General features: G+C 40.7%; 1 protein-coding gene and 1 long non-coding RNA gene across 26 annotated transcripts in view; one reads left to right on the top strand and one right to left on the bottom strand.

Annotated features, from left to right (window-relative positions):
• Window positions 1-1,445: 1,445 nt before the first annotated feature.
• Window positions 1,446-20,560, bottom strand: part of EPB41L2 (erythrocyte membrane protein band 4.1 like 2) — a 205,202-nt gene continuing 186,087 nt past the window's right edge. For 24 of the 25 annotated variants that reach the window (XM_070461369.1, XM_070461389.1, XM_070461382.1 and 21 more), the window contains 2 exons: window positions 19,848-19,953; window positions 1,446-2,687 (listed from right to left, as the gene is read on the bottom strand). In XM_070461369.1, the coding sequence (XP_070317470.1) occupies window positions 19,849-19,953 (105 nt within the window). In that variant the 3' untranslated portion in view covers window positions 1,446-2,687; window position 19,848. The remainder of the gene's footprint in view (window positions 2,688-19,847; window positions 19,954-20,560) is intronic. The other variant, XM_070461379.1, reaches the window with a different exon arrangement.
• On the top strand, window positions 2,684-4,316 carry LOC139032977 (uncharacterized). The gene is made up of 2 exons (XR_011485594.1): window positions 2,684-2,909; window positions 3,293-4,316. It is a non-coding gene; the product is annotated as an uncharacterized lncRNA (long non-coding RNA).

Below are 20,560 nucleotides of genomic sequence, written 5' to 3'. Positions count from 1 at the left end.
GGAAACAGAAACTACTCACAACAGTGAAATGCCAAAAATTCACCAACTCTATGCGTTTTTTTTAACAATATCATTTTTCATCCTGCTGTGGCCTGTGGAATATGCATTATTCTGTTTCTTGTGTTCCACACAAGATCACTGGAAGGTTTATGTGATACAGTCATTAAAACCCTATATAACTAAAAGGAATTATTGCTTGTCATCCTCAAATTATATTGCTCTTTGACTTAAGAAACAATTAGCACCTGGATGTCTCATAGCAGTGAACTGTTGACCTACATTCTTATTCTACCTCTTGGGATTTTGAAAGTTCAGTTCACACAATGAAATTTTAATATTCTGAGAATTATTTTGCAAGAAACACAAAATACTAAAATAGAAGGTCTTGCTGCCATCATCACAGGTGGCATGATCAACATGATTCCCAGATGCTTCTTGGGTACCAAGCCCCCACAGATATTCTGAATATCTCTGGGACCCCAAACACTGTCCTTGCCATCTCAGCTTCTAAAACTGAGTCCTGACTGAATATGGCATTTCTGGAGCTGCCAGAGACATACTTAGTCTCCTATCACTGTAGCTATCATCAGTAATTTAGAAGGATGTGGTTCTCAAAAAACTATGGCAATATCAACCTCTGCTTTAAATAAATAGGCTACTACACACACACATTTTTTGATGCAAATTATATTTACAGAGTCGTATTTGGTTCCATTATATCTCTGTGGCTTGGCTTGCTGAGATAGGTTTCCCCAGAGAGGAGGAGTTGTTTATGTAATAATTCTAGAGAAAGCAAGAAAGATCTTTCACAAGGTGAGAGAGAATTCCATGGGAACTAATCCCAAAGAAGATAGCCATGCAAATTATATTTAACATGTTCACTTTAAATAACAAGGGAAAGACATTCTTCAGAATATTTTAAATGAAATAAGCCATCATACCGTGTTGGTCATTTGCTGTATAATGCTTTTAACATTTGAAAGAAAATGAGTCTGGGCAAAAGCCTCACAGTGAACCATCCTGCTCAGAAACAGGTGCAGCGCTCGGCAGAGCCCGTTCTGCCTGATGCATTAAGGGTCAGTGGACTGTTAAGCAAAACTGAAGCAGAGGACCAGATTTTAGACGGTGCAGCTAAAATAGTTCCTGAAACAAAACAAAAAATACACAAAGAAAACAAGCAAAAATATGCCTTGGAGAACTTGGACAAGCTGGGGGGTGGATTATGTAACCAGGCAGAAGGAACTGGCATTCTCAAGAGGAGATTTACAAACATTTGACATTGTTTTAGCCATTTGAAATTGGTGAAGCTGGCAGCCGCATGAAATTATAAAATATCTGAATAACAGATTTAAAAAATGCTACATCCCACAAAATACTAGAACCTCTGACTGACAGGAGGTCTCGAGCTTATTTTTTAAAACCTTCATAAAAAAAGAAGTGATAAGTTTAGAGAATAAACAAACTTTATTTTATAACAGTATTACAGAAAGCAAAATATCATTTAATACAACTTGCAGCTGCTAGATATCTAATCTGGCATAACTATACATGGGGGCAAAGCAAAGCAAAGAATGTTCAATACAGTTAATACGTCCCTATCAGGTCCCTGGCATCAGCTTTTCTGGTGTAACTTTCTTACAACTGTCAAAAAAACCCCACCACGGCCCCACTCCTCCAACCCAGCATCCTCACACCTGTGAGTCATCACGCTATCTGAAAGAGATACACCTGCCTGATAAACAAAAGGTCAGTTTATACATGGAGACAAAGGGGTTTAATACAAGTGTTCTACACAAGCGTTCAAATAGTGGAAAGTATGGAAATGTGGACATGTTAGGAAAGAAAGCACTAAGGTTTTTAAGCTGCCTGACTGTTTTAGTAGGAGGGAAGGCAGCGCTGCCTCTCCCCTCCGGTTTCTGGAATGCTGCCGAAGAGCCCGTGTCGGGGAAGGACGGGCACTGCGGTGCGGCAGGGCCTCTGCACACGTGCGTGGCCAGCGAACTTCATCATGGTTCTCCAGTCCGCAGATTCCCGGGCTTCCTGCTCCAAAGTAAAAAGTCACAGGACTGGAAAGTCAAAGGGTTCACTATCAAAAAATAGCCCCAATGAAATTTTCAAAACCTTAGAAAATGTTCATAATGTAAGAAACACTTTTAAATCTGCATTAACATTTTCTCATACAGTGTATTTACCGCAAACTGAAAACTCTGTAAATGCTGACTTCTAAGAACCCAGTGGGAAGCATCCGGAAGAAGGAAAACCACTCTCAAATTGAGTCACAGAGTCTCCTTTCCGCACAGCAGCACCCGATCCAGTGAACAGCACCGTACCAGCTGGGGCTGGCTTTGTTCACTATCATTTGATCAAAATGAGTCACAAAAAGCAGGTAGTTGGACACAAAGTAAACAGGAAACAAAAACCAAAACTCTCTAACTAAAAAAACAAAAAAGAAAGAAATGATATTTAGAAGTGGTTATAAAACAAAACAATACATTAAAATGCGAGGGAATGGTATAGACCAGAGCTGTTAAGGTAAGGTTTGGTGTTGGCATTTTAATTCTTCAGGCTTCTGGCCATTGTAACCAGTCGTAGTATATATTCGCTGGAGCAGTGGTGTGGCATTAAGACTTGGAATGGTCAAAATTCTTCAGGTTCACAAAGTTGAATGTTGTCTATAAAATGAATTTCTAGGAGGAAAATAAAAGAGAGAGAAGGCTTAAATATTCCAAAGACAGAGGCGTGGGGAAAAAATGTAAGATTCATTAAATTCCAAATGAAGTAATCAACAATTTGTATTTGCCTGGTTCTACAGTAAATAGTACTTTACCAGAAGACAAACATGAGAATCTGATTTGCTCTTGAGGGCCTTAAAATACCTGGAGGATTGACAAGCACACGGGAAACAAGTGGTAAGTAAGAATCTGACCAAAAATTTAACTATAAAACAGAGGTAATTCATATAGTAAAAATCTAAAAACTATATTTTTAAAACCAGTGGAGGTTTCAAAGTTAGCTTCAAGAAAGAAGGAAAAATAATTTTGACTTCATTGAAATGAATAAAAGGTGCCTCAGGCTAGGAGAACAGAATGAGGAAAGATGTAAGAAAGGGAGAAAGTATATGGTATTAGGTTGGTGCAAGAGTAATTGCAGTTTTGCATTGTTGAAATTTGCCATTTGATACTGGAATATATCCTTAAATAAATGCAGTTATGTTATACATCATTTTAATGTGCATTTCTTGCTTTATGTTTTTTGCTAATGACTTATTGCTGTTTATTTATATTTATTTTAGACTATAGAAATGATGCTAGACAAAAAGCAAATTCAAGCAATTTTTTTATTCAAGTTCAAAATGGGTCATAAAGCAGCAGAGACAGCTCACAATATGCAGGAACTGCTAATGAACATACAGTGCAGTGGTGGTTCAAGAAGTTTTGCAAAGGAGATGAGAGCCTTGAGGATGAGAAGCACGGTGGCCAGCCATCGGAAGTTGACAATGACCAGTGGAGAGGATCATTGAAGCTGATCCTCTTAGAACTACATGAGAAGTTGCCCAGGAACTCAGCGTTGACTGTTCTGTGGTTGTTTGGCATTTGAAGCAAATTGGAAAGCTCCAGAAATGGGTGCCTCATGAGCTGACCAAAAGTCAACAAAAGCGTCATTTTGAAGTGTTGTCTTAATTCTGTGCAACTGCAATGGACCATGTCTCGATCCAGTTGTGACATGAGATGAAAAGTGGACTGTATACAACTACTAGTGACTGCCACCTCAGTGGCTGGACAGAGAAGAAGCTGCAAAGCACTTCCCAAAGCCAAACCTGCACTCCCCAAAAAGGTCATGGTCATTGTTTTGTGGTCTGCTGCCGGGCTGATCCACTACAGCTTTTTAAATCCTAGTGAAACCATTACATCTGAGAAATATGCTCAGCAAGTTGATGAGGTGAACCAAAAAGGGCAACGCCTGCAGCCAGCATTGGTCAACAGAATAGGCCCAATTCTTCTCTATGACAATGTCCAACCATACATCGCACAACCAACGCCTCAAAAGTTGAACGAACTGGGCTACAAAGTTCTGTCTCATCTGCCATGTTCACCTGACCTCTTGCCAACTGACTACCACTTTTTCAAGCATCTTGACAACTTTTTGCAGGGAGAATGCTTCCACAACTAGGATACAGAAAATGATTTCCAAGAGTTTGTAGAATCCCAAGGCATGGATTTTTATGCTATAGGAATAAACAATTTTATTTCTCATTGGCAAAAATGTGTTGATTTTAATGGTTCCTATTTTGATTAATAAAGATGTGCTTGAGCCTAGTTATAACAATTTAAAATTCAGGGCCCAAAACCACATATTACTTCTGCACCAACATAATAGTTGAGTATACAGATTATGGGGTGTGGAGGACAGGAATGGATGAGGCAGGGGGTGGGGGAGAGATAGGACAGTGGAGGAATGGAAGTGATGGAAGCTAAGCCTTGGTATGGGGAGTAATCAAAGGCAAGAAAAAAACACGAGATCTACTTTTTAATAACAGACTGAGAAGTATGAGCTTGATTTACCGGGTTGGTGGCAAGGTTAGTTCAGGCTTTTCCAGAAAGGTACTTTGTGGCCAACACAATAATACATAAAAATAATGAATTCAGAGAGAGCATTCAGACAAAAAATAAAAAGCAGTCAACTATCCATCTACTGCAATGACTTCAGAATGAGTCAGGGAACCAGGGGTGGCCCAGCTGACAGAAGGCATGACAAACCCAAAAGAGGAAGAGCTTGGATCTGACTGGAGACACCAGAGGAGACTAACAGGTGTGGAATCTGGGACCTCAAAAATAGGGGAATGAGAGGCCTAGAGCCTGGGTGAGGTCATAAGATTAGGGATGTAGATCGGCAAGTTGGCACCAATGGACACATGAGACCAACCGATGGAACTAGTCTCACGTGAGTATGTCTTAAGGAAGCCAACTATCAAAGTTAGGTAGGTAGGAGAGTGGACTAAAATAAAGTGGACAGGGAGGCAGATAAAATGTAGGGATGGTGCATTGTCTCTGCAAGAGAAAGGAGTTTTAAGAAGGCAATTGTTTCACTTTCTATTTCAGCTTGGTTGAAATTTTTGGCAAATGGTAGGTGATTAGAGAGGGCAGTGGAAAGCAGTAATTAATGTCCTTTCCAAGAAGCACTGGTCCAAAGTCAATTAGATTGTACATTCTTTTGATTAGATAAAATTGCCTTGTTTTAATGAAAAAATTTCCCACCAACTAGATTTATCACAGATATTAGTATAGCCTCTTGATTATTCAGGACAGATTGCCTAATCGAATTCACGGTTCCCCACCTTGCTGTCTGTTCTAGGCTATTTCATTACTCAATAGGACTTCTGCTTGATTCTAGGCAGGGGGGAAAAAAAAAAATCAATGGAGAAAACAGTCTTCTTTTTTTTAGGTTAGTAATCATGAACAGAAATGTGGGGGCAGTAAAAGGATCAGCTAAAGCTACCAATCAAATTTATTAGAGCGTAATGTGACCTTTAGTTGTGCTGTTTGTCTATTCCTATTTTCTTTTCTTTTTTTTTTTGAGAGCTTGTAACTCTGTTTTGCTTAGTGAATAAGTATCATTTGTTGAACACAACTTCCACTCTGCCTAGCCTGTGTTACAGAAAATGAACCCCTGACTTGACACTACCTGGAAATCTTCATAAAGAATGAGAAGTAGTATTTATATTCTCCACTTTCTTCACACATTTCAGGACACTTTATTACATTGAATCTGTTTTCACCAAAGATTAAATTTTTAATTTGTAAAAGAAAGCTAAAATTAAGTCTGTTTCAGTCATTAGCAGACAAATAAGAATCTAGGAATATGCAGAAACTGCATCAAAGAGATCTTGGTTTCAAAGAACTTCAACATTTCTTGAAATATATGTAAAGAAAATTAGTTATGCATGTAAATCCAAATATCATGTACTTTCATTTATTCACAATCAAACCATTAGAAAGTAAAATAAATCCATTTTTTTCTGTATTACAGACTGACAAATGACAGTATTACAAATGACAAGTATTACAAATGACAGCCTTAATGTACTCTTAGGATTCAACTTTCAGAATCAAAGAAAATTATTTTTACTGTAATTTTAATAGTCACTATATTTTTTTCTCATTCTTTAAAAAACTATAAATTGAGTAACTGAGTTAATTAGATATTGGATGTGTCAGAACATTCCAGTTCCTTACTGTTCTGGATGAACAGGAAGTAATTTACAGTATGAAAGATCTTATTTACACACTCAGCTATCTCTTTCATAACTTTACTTATTTATTCATTTCTGCTGGGTCTTTGTTGCTGCTCGGGCTTCTCATCGCAGGGGCTCCTCTTGTGGAGCGTGCGATCTTGGGCTTCAGCACTTGCGGCTCCTGGGCTCTAGAGCAGATTCAATGGCCGTGGTGCACAGGGCCTAGCTGCTCCACGGCCTGCGGGATCTTCCCAGATCAGGGATCCAATCCGTGTCTCTTGCGTTGGCAGGTGACTTCTTTACCGCTGAGCCAATCAGGGAAGCCCTCCTTTATCTTTTTTTATTGTGTTTTGCATTTAAACACCTAGAGAAATATATTCCCAAGTACCAAATATCCAGCTTTTGAGCTGGGAAGGGGAAAAGGTGGGACTCACCAATGCCATTAAATACATAAGCATCTGACATTTAAAATTTTTCTGTCTTTTCAGCAGGGGGGAAAAACCCCTTATTATTTGGCCATTTTAAACAAACTACATTTTGGGTCTAAATAATTTATTATATAGCCCAATCAATCTGAAACTAGGCATGGTTCTTCATGAAAACCTGCACAAGTTTTAAAAGCTTTCTTAAGTTTTGATTCTAACTCACAGACATAGAATTCTGGATTGTCAATGCAAATTGACACACATTAATTATAGTATTAATGCAAGCTGCTTTCACTTTTTGACAGTGTCATAACATTCACCTTGAGTTTGGATATGGTTCTAACAGTTAAGTATAAGTTATACTTTATGTATTTGAATTTTGGTCAAGTAAAAACAAAAAACCAAACTGCTATTTCCTTGCTTCAGTTTCCCACCCCTGGACTATACAATGTCAGTAAACACGGCTAACTAAGTCATATTCCCTAGCCTGTGTCCCCCTCTATCAGTCAATGAGAGAATAGATCAATGCAGCCTTTTCATGTGATTATAGGTCTAACTCTACATCTCAATTTTTCAAGCATACATGCTGGTTGCCTACTTTGCCTTAAGTCTTCACATAGGGTCCAGAGAATTCATAAATTTATCTTTCTCAGTGTGCCTGATGAGTGTGGGCAATCAGCCAAGCACGGTGCTACAAAATTATCAAAAGCACAAATTTAAGAGTTTCCAGAGATGGGGGTTCACATGGCCTCAATCTCGAGCATGCTCTACTCCAGAAATGGATTTACATAGCAAATATGCACTTTAAAAAGATCATCCTAATGATGAGTGGTAAAGCACTCATTCAGAGGGGAGTCTCAATAAAAATGCAAAACTGTGGCTTTTATCTAACACAAAATAATGCAAGAAAATATAAAACCTTTCAGGATGATGATGACTCAATTATTAGACCAGAGGGCAGTAATATAGCTGAGATTTAAAAAACATGAGTAAATTATTTCTGTAAGGTACATGCAACTATTTCAATAAAAATGAGGCGCATGTACTCAAGTGTGAAACAGTTTTAAATATGACAGTTTATGAATTTCAGTTATTTCTAAAGTTTCATTTTATTCTTTCTTGGCTCCAATTTGCATCTTTTAATTTTAAAACAGAATTTTCATTGTAAGACTATAAAACTCTAGGGCCAAAAAACACAAGTATGATAAATAATCTATTTGGTTAGACCAAGAAATAGTCAATTCTTACAATGCTTGTATTACCACTACAATTTAGACCCATCAGTTCTCCAAGTGTGGTCTGTAGACCTTGGGGGTCACCATGATTCTTTCAGGGGGTTATAAAGTCAAAGCTATTTCATAATCATCCTAAGACACTATGTGCCCCTTTCACAGTGTGAACACTTTCAGTGATGACGCAGAAGCAACGGTGAGTAGATCTGCCGATGTCTTAACACGGGCCAAGGAAGTGACTGCACACTGCCCAAAGCCTCCGCAGTCTTTACCACCAAGCACGTACAGTGAAGCAGAAAGCCAGCCAGTCAGTTTCTCTCAAGGATGTCCTCAGTGAAACAGGAAAAAAATCTCAGTTTTTCTTACATCTCCACTCCAGAGTACATCTTTTTAATATTCTGTGTGATGAAATGGGAAGTATGCATAACACATTCCCTCTGCATACAAAAGTGCAGCGGATGTCGAGAAGGAAACTGAATTCATATGAATGCATGAATTGTGAGCAGAAACCACTCTGGCACTGGACTTCTGGCACGCATTTTCTTGAAAATGAGATGAGCCTGTCACTTCAAGGAAAACAGTTGACAGAACTTGATACCAATGATAAAATTCAAGTTTTCATGTGAAAATGATAATTTTGGAAAACTGTATTTCGGGCCCCTTGAGTTTGATAGCTCCTCTATATTTAAAGACTCTTCTAACGAGATCGGCGGCAACCACAGATCTTTTTACTGTATTAACCATTTTGCCTTTTCCAGGACGGCAGAGTTAGAGTCATACAGTACATGGCACCTTCTCAGGCTTCTTTCACTAGGCAATTATTTTTAACTTAATATTTTGAAAACTATTTGATTTGTAAATAGCAAATTTTAATCAATAAAATTCACATAAAACACTCTTTGGACTACTTCAATACTTTTTGTGTGTTCCTGAGACCTTTGCTTGAGAACTACATCTATGGAATCCGCTTCCTGACCTACTGCTGTTTCCTGCTCTCACAGATATTTGTGTGACTGCTGAACAGAGAAGGAAAAATGAAATCTAGTGTCTTTTCCTTTTCAGTCAAATGGTACAAAATGCCTCTTCCACAAATAATTCAGCAAAATACCTCTTCCACAAATAATTTGCATCTTTTGGTTTGCCTGAATACATTAATGCTATGTGGAGGCCACTTTTCTCATGAGGTTTGCATGAGGGTTTTCTTCAAAGCTAACAGTAATCTTTCTGTTAGAGCCTTTATGCACATTCCAGTCACTCTCCCTAAAGAATTACTACACATGGCAATTTTGGAATATCCTGTCAAATGAAAGCAACAATTCTACATTTTTAAACATAATTATTCTATAAAATCTATAAAAGTTTTACTTGTTCACTTAGCTACATATTGCAGCTGCAGCCTCAAAGACATTCTGTTCAGAATACATTTTTCTAAAATGAGGTGTGCTTCAATTACTGAATCGGCCAAAAGTTCATTCAGGTTTTCCTATGACATCTTACGGAAAAGCTCAAACAAATTTTTTGGTCAATGCAACCCACTGGTGGGAATCTATATTTGAAAGACTCCCATCATGAATCCCTCAGAGCAAAGCAATATGCAGTGTGGAGTCAAACTGACTGAGGATCAGCTCTGGCTTTGCCAGGCACTGACGGTATGATTAGGTGAGGGACGGACTACCTCTTTAGGCCTCAGAGTTGTCATGTACATTCTAAGTGACTGCAAGGACTAACTGAAATAATACGTGGTAAAGTCCTTCAACAAAGCTCAGCATAGAGTAGGCACTCAATAAATGTGAGCTAACACTATTACGATGGATTTTCACATATACCTTATTCCTGGTTTTACTTCCAAACTCAGTTCAAATCTACTCTTAAAGACAGAGGTCCTGTTCTGTTTTTCCATTAATAATTGCCTTAATCAATATAATGGTTTCTTTACAGAGTAATTCATTCAGTCAAACATTCGTTCAATCTAATCCTGCATACCACTGATAAAGGATGGTGCTAAAAACGCTCTTCTTTGCAAATGACCAACAGAGCGAAGTCTAAACTGAGATACTCACATGGAGTAACTCTGCCATTTGCCTTTGCCAGTCTGTCCAGCCCCTGCTGGGAACGCCACCCCCAGCCACATGTAGGACCTGCTCTTCCTGATGTCTGGCCGTGGTTTTCCTATCTGCTCTCTCCTCTCTGCCCAATATGTGTGCCCATGCTCCCCGCACTCAGCACATGGGAAACTTCCCACTGCCTTCATGGGGAGGTCTTCTCTGACCTGCCGATCAGAAACTTCTCCTGCCAACTTTCACAGCCCTTTCTCAAGGCTTCTCTTAAAACACTTTTTTGTTTTAAACCATATATGTTATTTGTACACTTGTTCCTATGCATTTTCTCACAACTATCACAGCTCCTTAAATGTGGTATGTCCCTAATATTCATTAATGAATCCATGAAGTAACAGGGACTAACCCACAAGGAAAGGCTGAAAGGCAAGAGTGGGGAGGGAAGACACAAACAGAATTGTATTCTGTCTCTAGGAAAAGCATTACCGGCCTGTCCTCACCATTAGTTTCATCTGCTGATTTAAGTGGAAAAATTTCAGGCTCATTTTCCTGTTCTCTTTTGTTGAATAACTACTTCTGATATATCCCAGGAGGACTCTTAATTCTTTAAAACACTAGTTTTCCTGAATCTCTGCAGCTTTGACAAAGATTTCTAAGAGTAGTGAGTATTTGGCCCTAAAGCAAGAGGCAGGTCTTTTGGTTCACTCTGCTGACTTCAAATCTTGTGAGAACTGGATTTGAAAGCATTCCACAAAATCTTAAAGCTTCTTTTAAATAACAAGTGGACTATGGTACGGTTACACTCAATATTGTCAATCTTAGGTTCACAAGTGGGGATGAGAAAAATTTCTCTAATCAAATCAAGCAAAATAAAAGTAACAAAATTCTTTTATCATTTAGAAAAACAGTTCTGAAATATACATGACTAAAACTCACTTAGTATTTGTTTTGTATTTTCCTTAAATAGGAAAGTTAATGAAAATCAAGAGAATTCATCTCTAGACCCAACTCCCTCACTTATTAACATTCTTTTTTCTTACCTTTTCAGCATCCGGTCTGTTATTTTATACTTACAGGACAGCTCAATTGGGAATAGCCACATTTCAAATGCTCAAGAGCCACATGTGCCCTACCTGACAACAAGACCAGATTCTCACTCTGCTCTAATGCTAACTGAAGTATTTTGATGTATGACAGTAAAATAAACGTAGGGCCAACATGTCCTGGGAATATAATCCTAATGAACACAGCAATACCTTAAGAACATACAGAGACTTATTAATTTATCCCCCCAGCAAAATCTCCTCCTAATCCACCCACAAAATTACATCAAAATTTAAAATTACTATTTAAAAACTAGTATCTGGGATGCCTAACATTAGATAAGTTCTTGAAACAAATGAAACTATACTCAGCTCTACATATGATGGCATTTTATGATTCTTGCCTAGAACTGACCAATGACAAATTATTTCAATCTCTAGGGTTTTGGGGGGAAAGAAGATGCTCTATGTGAAGTTTTAAATTAAATATTCTTTTAATTTCCACCCTCTACAACACATCCCTGCACTAGGGTACAATAAAGTCACCACCTGCATATTCCTCAAAGGCCGGGAGGGGGTAACATATAAGTAGGGAGACGGGTACGAGACTTGGAGAGCTTGTTCTCCCCCTAAAGAGGCAGCACCTTCTGAGCCACGGCGGCCTTGACAGAAAGTAGGCTCTGACGTTTTTAGGATCACTGGGTGTCTTCCCATTTGAAGCATCAATAATTCAAGTTCTATAACATGCTAAACATTCAAGTTTGTTTGGGCTGAAAAACAAACCAAAACTCTGGAAATGGTCTGTGTGTCTCCAATTTGTTAATTTTGTCTTGTCCTCGCCCTCTCTTTTTAGCGCCATTTAAAATTCTCAATTATAATGAAAAACTGGAGAAAACATGCAGAATTTGTGACTAAGGGATTAATATTCTTAACAACTCTGTAAGAGATCAAAGATGATAAACACTTGAATAGAAGGGAATGCCTATCCACTCCAGTATTCTTGCCTGGAGAATTCCATGGATAGAGGAGCCTGGTGGGCTACAGTTCATGGGGTCCCAAAGGGTTGGACAAAGGACACAAAATGGCAACTCAAAGAAATGCAAACTGTGTTCATGTGCACATATGTGTACACATATATGTGCAAATATGTGTACTTCCAAGCAATGAACAACGGTGATTTAAAAATACTCTATCCTCACAATTTAAAAAAGGGAGGGGACAAATGCTCTTTTCTCACCAAGTTGGCAAAGATTTTTTAAACATCATACAATCTTTAGTGTTGGTGAGTGTGCAGGGAAACTGGGAGACTCTTAAGCTGCTAGTGAGTGTCTAACTCTGCAGAACCTCTAAGGAAGACAGGTGGGAAATATATCAAGAAGAAACGTTTGGTGGTACACCAACTCTAATTTCTAAAAATTTGTCCTAGAGAAACAATGAAATTAATGGCCTCAAAATGTACATACAACTACAATCTTCACAGCTGTGCATTTACTTGTGAAAACTGAGAAATTATTCTAAATAGCCATTAAAAAGGGTCAAGGAGGCCGTCCTGTGTCCATTCGGTGGTTGTTGGAAATTGATCAGATAATGATGGGCAAAGTTACCTACAATGTACTGTGAAGACACTGTATACCATGGAGAAAAATGCCAGACACATGATAGAGTCAACAGGACTGGCCTAAATGAATAGAGACATGGAAACACATGTGCGAGTGCATCCGGGTGTGTTCACACACATATACACTGTGGAAAGGGATTCTCTATCTCTAGGAGCAGAGTGATTACAGGTCCCTTATACTTTCTACCATCTTTCCCTTTCAAAAAACTACGACTGCCTCTCCTTTTTTATTACCAGAAAAAACAGAGTTTCATTTGCAAAAACAACAGTTAATGATGATTCTGTCCTAAGAGCAAGCCCTGGGGAATCAGATTCCCAGGCGCTACACAACGGCAGAGGCATCCACCGCCGCCTCTGTGGGGAAGTTCAGGTGTTCTGGAAGGAACTCGCTGACAGCACCTGTCAGATTCACAGACGTTAAATGGAACATTCCCCAGCATTCCGCAGTGAAAACCGGCAGTGCCTGAAACTCGCCAAATCCAAACTGACTTTTCATTTCTATGTAGAAGTCTTCACTTTAGGTTTAACTTGCATTGAAAACTAAGCTGTAATAAAACGCTAATTTGGGGGTACAAGACTAGTACAACTAGAGATTGAAATAAGAATGCAACACAACAGGAACTGATATGCCTGAAACATCCCCGGCTCCTGAACTGAAGACAATCATCTGGAAGCTGATAGGCTGGTGCTTCTCTTCCAAGGACAGGGAGACACTCACATGTAAATGAGTCGCTTGTGACCAGTTAGAGGTCCGTTCAGCCAACACCATCGCTCTCTCATCAAGGTAGTTAGACACTTGATGCTAATTTCCTGTTTGGCTTTTTAAGTTCATTTTGAAACTGTGAACATCACCCTGAGTCTGCAATGCTGGCTGGAACACAGTATCATTTTGCTTAGAAGCTGGTGTTCATGGATGCACGCTAGCCCAGAGAGCAACAGCGCTAACTCCGAGTTGTTTACTGTGGGTCGGTCGGAGCCTGGAACTCAGGGGCCGTCGGACAGGCTCAAAGGAATGAGGCGTGCACCCGGTTTTAGTGAGCACTGCACTAGCTTTGGCGGCTCTGTCAGACTGACACGCTCTGTCTTCTCAGATGAAGGCGGGCAAGCTGGGTGGGAAAGCAAAAGGCCCAGTAACTGAGCTTTCCTGCTTCCTGAAAGCACTCTGTGTAAATCCTGTTTCCTCAACCTGTTCTCCGCTCCCTCTCCACTACGTGACTGAAGTAGCTCTGACAAAACCCCCAGGCTGACTCTGGACCACCAATTCCAAAGGAACACGTTCCTGGCTCCTCTGCCGTATTTAATGATTGGTTACACTCTCCTCGGACTTAGCTTCTCTTGCAGCTTTTGTGGCACCCTTGCTCCCTGTTCCTACTTTCTTGCCATCTGACTCCTCCTCCTAGAGCTCCTCCAGTCCCCAGGCCCCAACTCTCTGACCCGGTCCTGGGCAGCGTCACTCAAACCAAAGACTTCGTCAGTGGACGACACAATCAGATGTGTCCACCTCCTGTTTTCAAGCCTGCAGCGGTCTCTCTCTCTGAAAGCTCTTGGCTATTTCCTGGACCTCTCCATGGAGATATTCCACATGCATCTCAAACTCAGCATCTCTGGGGTTGAAAATTATAAATTTTTATTTGACTTTTTAAGAACAAAAGGGTCCATGGCTGGCCTTCTACGTTACAAAAAGTTCTTACAATGTGCCTGATTAACAAATTCTCGGTAACTCCTATTGTCTCCCCCAGTTTACAGATGGCAGAACTGAGACACAGTGAAATAAAATAAGCTGCCCACATCACACAACGATGAATTGGATTTGAACCTAGCAAAACTGCTGTTCCACTTTCTCTTGACACTTAGACTATCTGGTAAATTTCCAATTAAGCATATCCTATGCGTGTATGTGTAAGTCAGAGCCTTATACATTCACTTCCAAGCTTCCACGATAATTCCCATGACAGTGGGCCTCTCCTACGGTACCAATGACAACAACAACGTACACTTTTGCTTTAAGACGGCTACACTCAGAGAACCAGCCATATTGCACATGACAAATGAAAAATAAAACTCATATGTTCTATGATTAAAGTTACAGGTACCACCAACCACCCATCTGCCCAAGACAGAAACCTGGGCATTATCTGGGATTCTCCCCAGCTCCTGCATCCTCCCGACTCACTAACATCCATATCCTCATGCAAACAGTCAACAAGTCACAAACCTTATCTCCTTACTGTTTCTCAAATACAAAGGAATACCCCATAGCTTTTCGGGATAAACTTCAGCCTCTTCTGATCGGCTACTCTGACTGTTCATGATCAGGCCTCTGCCTCTCTGCTCCGCTCATCTCCCATGACTCCCCTGCAAGGCAGCTGCACACCATTTTGCACAATTCCTAGAGTGCTGGGTTCACAGAATCAGATTGTGCTGGCTCATGGATGGCCCCCTTCCACTCCTTTCTTCATTGGGCCAACTCCGATTCACCGCGACATTCAAGAGAAGCCATCTGTGATGCCCCATCCTGATTCAGAGATCTCATCTCTGTTCCCACCATATCCAGTCCAGAATCTATCAGAAAACTTGAGACTCTATTCTGCTGTGAGTGCAGACCTGTTTGATTTGAAATCTCCACAGTAAAACAGCAGATAGCACTAATGAGCCTTCCAGCATATCTGTATAATGAACAACAACAGAGAGAACAAAATGAGTGAATAGATGAGAGACCGCTCCTTCTTCCTTTCATCCTTTGGCCATCCACTGCTGTCAGTAAAATGGAGGCGCCATTCACATTTTCATCCTACATCAGTGATTACTCAAGGAGTCTGAGTTCACAGAGCTGATGGGGCCAGCTGAGGCAGGGTTGGGAGCTCCCCCTCCTGGGGCTCATTCTTTCTGGGGCCACACAGATCACCCGGCCGAGCCTGGGCTCTTCTCCCTCCTCATCAGGACCACTGGGGATACCATTCTAGTGGAGACAAGGTTGCTAACATTGTGTATCCATCCGAAACCTCATAAATAGGCATTCAGGATAAAACGGTAAGGGAGAGTAGCCTTTAAGAGGACATAAAAACAATGCAAAGATTTAGGGAAGTGCTCCTCCAAAGCATTTCCTGGTTCACAGAGCTGCATTTAGCTCCTCTGCCTCAAACGTCCGGCGAGGGGAGGCAGACTGGGGGTTCCGCCAGCAGGTTGTTCTCTGACCACCTTTCCACGCTCCACACCCCACTTTCAATGCTTGACCAAGAGGTCAGACCACTCCAAAGGGAGCGGTCAGGCTAAAGCAGGAGGAGAGCTTTTCCCACCTGAAAATGGAGATGGGGCCAACACAGCACAAACAATACTTTCTTCTTCTTCTCTGATGTTGAAATGCTGCCCTCTGTCTCCAACAACCTGCCACCTCTGTGGGCTTCTGGCAGGGCGGCCAGAGGGGAGCTGAAGTCGTGGAAACACATTCGTCCCAGCCCTGACAGTCGTCAGCAAAGCAGACTGTTCAGAAACAAGCGGTGTGGCCCGGCGGGAACGGAGATGCTAAAGTGACTCTGAGCCACACCGAGGTGGCTCTCGTTGGTCCTTCAGATTTCAACTCAAAACTGAGCTTCTCCAGTAATCGCCTAGTCTGGTAACAGGTCAACCCTCTGCTTTGTTCCCGCATATTATTTCCTTCAGAGCATCTGCGAGATATGCAGTTACACTCTGTTCACTTTGACGCCTCCTCTCCTGGAGTGGATTCTTCCGAAGGAAGGGGACCATGACTGTGCTGTCTGCCAATTTGACAATCTGATCTCTCACTGCCTAAGCTACCCCGGCACCTTTTGGCACTTGTTAAATATGTTTTCGATGACTGAATTAATCTTCCTAAGTTTGTCTAGCTTGCCCACCTTACATGTGAATTTATACTTTAACCGTCTAAATCTGTTTAATGAGGATGCTTATAAAAGATGACCCCTGAGACAGGCATACTTCAAAGGCTGTGTGTGTGTGTTCACTGCACAAGTGAATACAAGGTGCCAAGAATAATCCAGGACAGCCAAGACATTCTTGAAGAAAAAGAACTGGAGGGGTGTTATTCTACCAGATATAAATTCTAATTTTAAAGCTATAAGGCACTAGGGTAGGGGGAGGCACAGACTGATGGAAATGAGTGTGCTCAGAAACACACCCATGCTTGTAAGAAACTTGCTCTCTGACCTGAAGACTACATGGGTCAAGGGTAAGCTCTTCAACAGAGGGAACACTGGCTACAAACAAATCACTGTTTAAAAAATTTCAGATAGATTAAGATTCATGAAAAGCAACACGGAAATTTCTGGATTGAAAATATCTTTAACACCTCAGGGTATGGAAAAAGCATATGCCATAAAGGAAAACTTGATGGTTGAACTACATTAACACATCAAATGCTACATTGAGTATATTAACATATTGACCTCTATTAATAATAAAAGATAAACCACAAACCTGAAGATACTTGCAACACATAAAATTGACGGAAGATTAGTATTTAGAATCTATCAAGAAGCAGTAAAACCAAGAAAAGGTATATAGCATTAAGTTATATGTCACTATATGTCGTAAGTTGTACATCATTTCATATCTATCTATCACATTGGGAAAAATGAGTAAGTCAGAAGGGAGGCTGTGTTCTGGCAGGACCCCTCACTCTCCGCGACGGGACAGCATTTGCCCTAGCCACGATGAGGAAGACGTGGTCTGTGACACACCCTTCCAGTGGGGACCTCTCTCTCAATTGATCAACGTATGGATCACTTTAAAAACAAAAATGCAATCTTAGTTATATGTGCTGTATAATAAAACCTGCTTTTCAAAATCCTAATACATACACAATTAGGAACACTTACTCCTTTTTTAAGAATTCTTTAATTTAAAGTAATTAGCCTCCAACTAATAAAAATAAATGGGAAAAAAAATAATAAATATTTTTTCGACTAAAAAAAAAAAAAGAATTCTTTAACACAGCCTTTAACGGCAATATGTATTTTTGTCATCACATGGAAGCAGCACAATGTATAACCACTCCCTACTGTGGGCCATTTAGATTGCTTCACATTTCTTGCTAGCATATATAAAATGTCATAGTCCTGAAGATAAATATTTGTATACATCTCTGATTATTTAAGAAACTGCTCACAGTAGTTCAAGTGGTAAGCAGGTTTAATATAAGGTTTTGTTAACTTGCCCTCCAGGAAAGATTACTAATTTATACAGCAGCATAAGTATAGTTTCCCTCCCACAACCTCCCTAACTCTCGCTAATATAAACTTTGCCACATTTAGAAGTGAATTTTTCATTTGTACTGATTTAGGCAATAATGAGGCCAAACACTTTTTGCTTAAGTTTCTACATGGTTTACCTGCTTAATCCTCTACTCTTTTTTTTTTTTAAAACTTAAATTTGAGTGAAGTGAAAGTCACTCAGTCGTGTCCGACTCTCTGCAACGCCTACAGTCCATCGAATTCTCCAGGCCAGAACACTGGAGTGAGTAGCCGTTCCCTTCTCCAGGGGATCTTCCCAACCCAGGGATCGAACCCAGGTCTCTGCATTGCAGGCAGATTCTTTACCAGCTGAGCCACAAGGAAAGGCCTTATTTTTTTTTACTTAAGTGTTTATATTTTTTGATAACACATAAATGACATTACATTCCTTTCTCTGCCAAGCATACTGAACTTTATCACTCACCCTTTACTTTTGTTTTTGTTGGTTTGGCTCAAATTGTAAACACTTGTATAGTCAAAGCAATCTTTCCCTTTATGGTTCCTTCTCTGATACACAATTATTCTTAATGAGCACATTTAAAAGACTTAACTCATCTTGCCCTTGGGCCCCTACAATAAAAGACCCTCATCTAACAATGCAATAGCATCTTTCTCAGAGGGTCACTGTGAACACTCAGATAACTTATACTAATGTTACAACCTTAGTATAAGGTTACTTATATTAACCTTAAAAAATAGGACAGTAACACATAAATGTTGACTATCAGCAGCTCTCAACACGTGGCAGTTATCAACACCACATGATGCCCATTGATCCCCAGAGTTTATAATTAACTGAATGCAGGTCACCTGAGCAGGTGAACTTGGGGATGATTAAGACCGAAAGACTGACTCCTGCAGCTCAATTCCAGAAAAATAAATGACCCAATCAAAAAATGGGCCAAAGATCTAAACAGACATTTCTCCAAAGAAGACATACAGATGGCTAACAAACACATGAAAAGATGCTCAACATCACTCATCATCAGAGAAATGCAAATCAAAGCCACAATGAGGTACCATTACACGCCAATCAGGATGGCTGCTATCCAAAAGTCTACAAGCAATAAATGCTGGAGAGGGTGTGGAGAAAAGGGAACCCTCTTACACTGTTGGTGGGAATGCAAACTAGTACAGCCGCTATGGAGAACAGTGTGGAGATTCCTTTAAAAATTGGAAATAGAGCTGCCATATGACCCAGCAGTCCCACTCCTGGGCATACACACCAAGGAAACCAGATCTGAAAGAGACACGTGCATCCCAATGTTCATCGAAGCACTGTTTATAATAGCCAGGACATGGAAGCAACCTAGATGCCCATCAGCAGACGAACAGATAAGGAAGTTGTGGTACATATACACAATGGAATATTACTCAGCCATTAAAAAGAATTCATTTGAATCAGTTCTAATGAGATGGATGAAACTAGAGCCCATCATACAGAGTGAAGTAAGCCAGAAAGATAAAGACCAGTACAGTATACTAACGCATATATATGGAATTTAGAAAGATGGTAACGATAACCCTACATGCAAAACAGAAAAAGAGACACAGATGTACAGAACAGACTTTTGGACTCTGTGGGAGAAAGCGAGGGCGGGATGTTTCGAGGGAACAGCATCGAAACATGTATATTATCTAGGGTGAAACAGATCACCAGCCCAAGCTGGATGCATGAGACAAGTGTTCGGGGCTGGTGCACTGGGAAGACCCAGAGGGATGGGATGGGGAGGGAGGTGGGAGGGGGGGATCGGGATGGGGAATACATGTAAATCCATGGCTGATTCATGTCAATGTATGGCAAAAACCACTACAATATTGTAAAGTAATTAGCCTCCAACTAATTAAAAATAAATGGAAAAAAAAAAAAAGACTGAAAGGCTGGATGGACTGCAGGAGACAGGCCCTGTGATGCAGACGTGCCTCCACGTCCCTCGGCGGGCTCGGGGACACGGCACAGATGACGCTCTTACCTCACTCATCCCCCTCCTCCAGTTCGGTTTCTTTGTGCACCACCACCCTCGTGACCGACATGTCGGGGTGCTGCTCCCTGGCTTCCCTGATGGCCTGGGCCAGCGCCTGCGGGGTCAGGAGACAGCGTGGTGAGCAGAGAAAGACAATCTTTTTCAGGGTGGCAATGCACGAGCACGCCCATCACCTGCGATCCAGCCTCCAGCAAAAAGCAATGCATTCATTGCCTTACCATTACAAGAAGATCTGAAATGGCCTCCCTGTTCATTTGAGAGAGTCCATCTCATTCCCCCAGATTTCCCATTTCTCCCATCCATTTCCAGATAACAATTCATGGAGGAGAAACACTCTGGCCCTGAATTCCACCCAGCCTGGCACGGACAGCATGAGACATGGAGAAAACAGATCTTCCCTGACCTCAGACTTTTCATCCATTACCTGACACTGGTGCTGAGACTATAGAGATCACATCAAGGCCTGCGGTATGGACTGAAGGAATGGCATAAAGCCTGCTGTCTGCACTCTAGTGATACTTGCAGTTGTCCAGTTGCCTTACCCACCCACCCACCCCTACACACACCCCAGCACAGGACCAGGTTCAGCTCATCTTTTCCCTCTGAGGCTCTCAGTAATTGCTTGAGGAATGCTGCGGGAAAAATATATCAACTTTCAGGACACAGAACGATTAAAACTGCAAGCAACAATGACGACAATC

The sequence above is a fragment of the Odocoileus virginianus genome, chromosome 34 (genome assembly GCF_023699985.2).
Source record: "Odocoileus virginianus isolate 20LAN1187 ecotype Illinois chromosome 34, Ovbor_1.2, whole genome shotgun sequence".
Lineage (NCBI taxonomy): Eukaryota > Metazoa > Chordata > Mammalia > Artiodactyla > Cervidae > Odocoileus > Odocoileus virginianus.
Note: the sequence above shows the minus strand (reverse complement) of the source record. Positions and strands in the feature narration are given on the sequence as shown.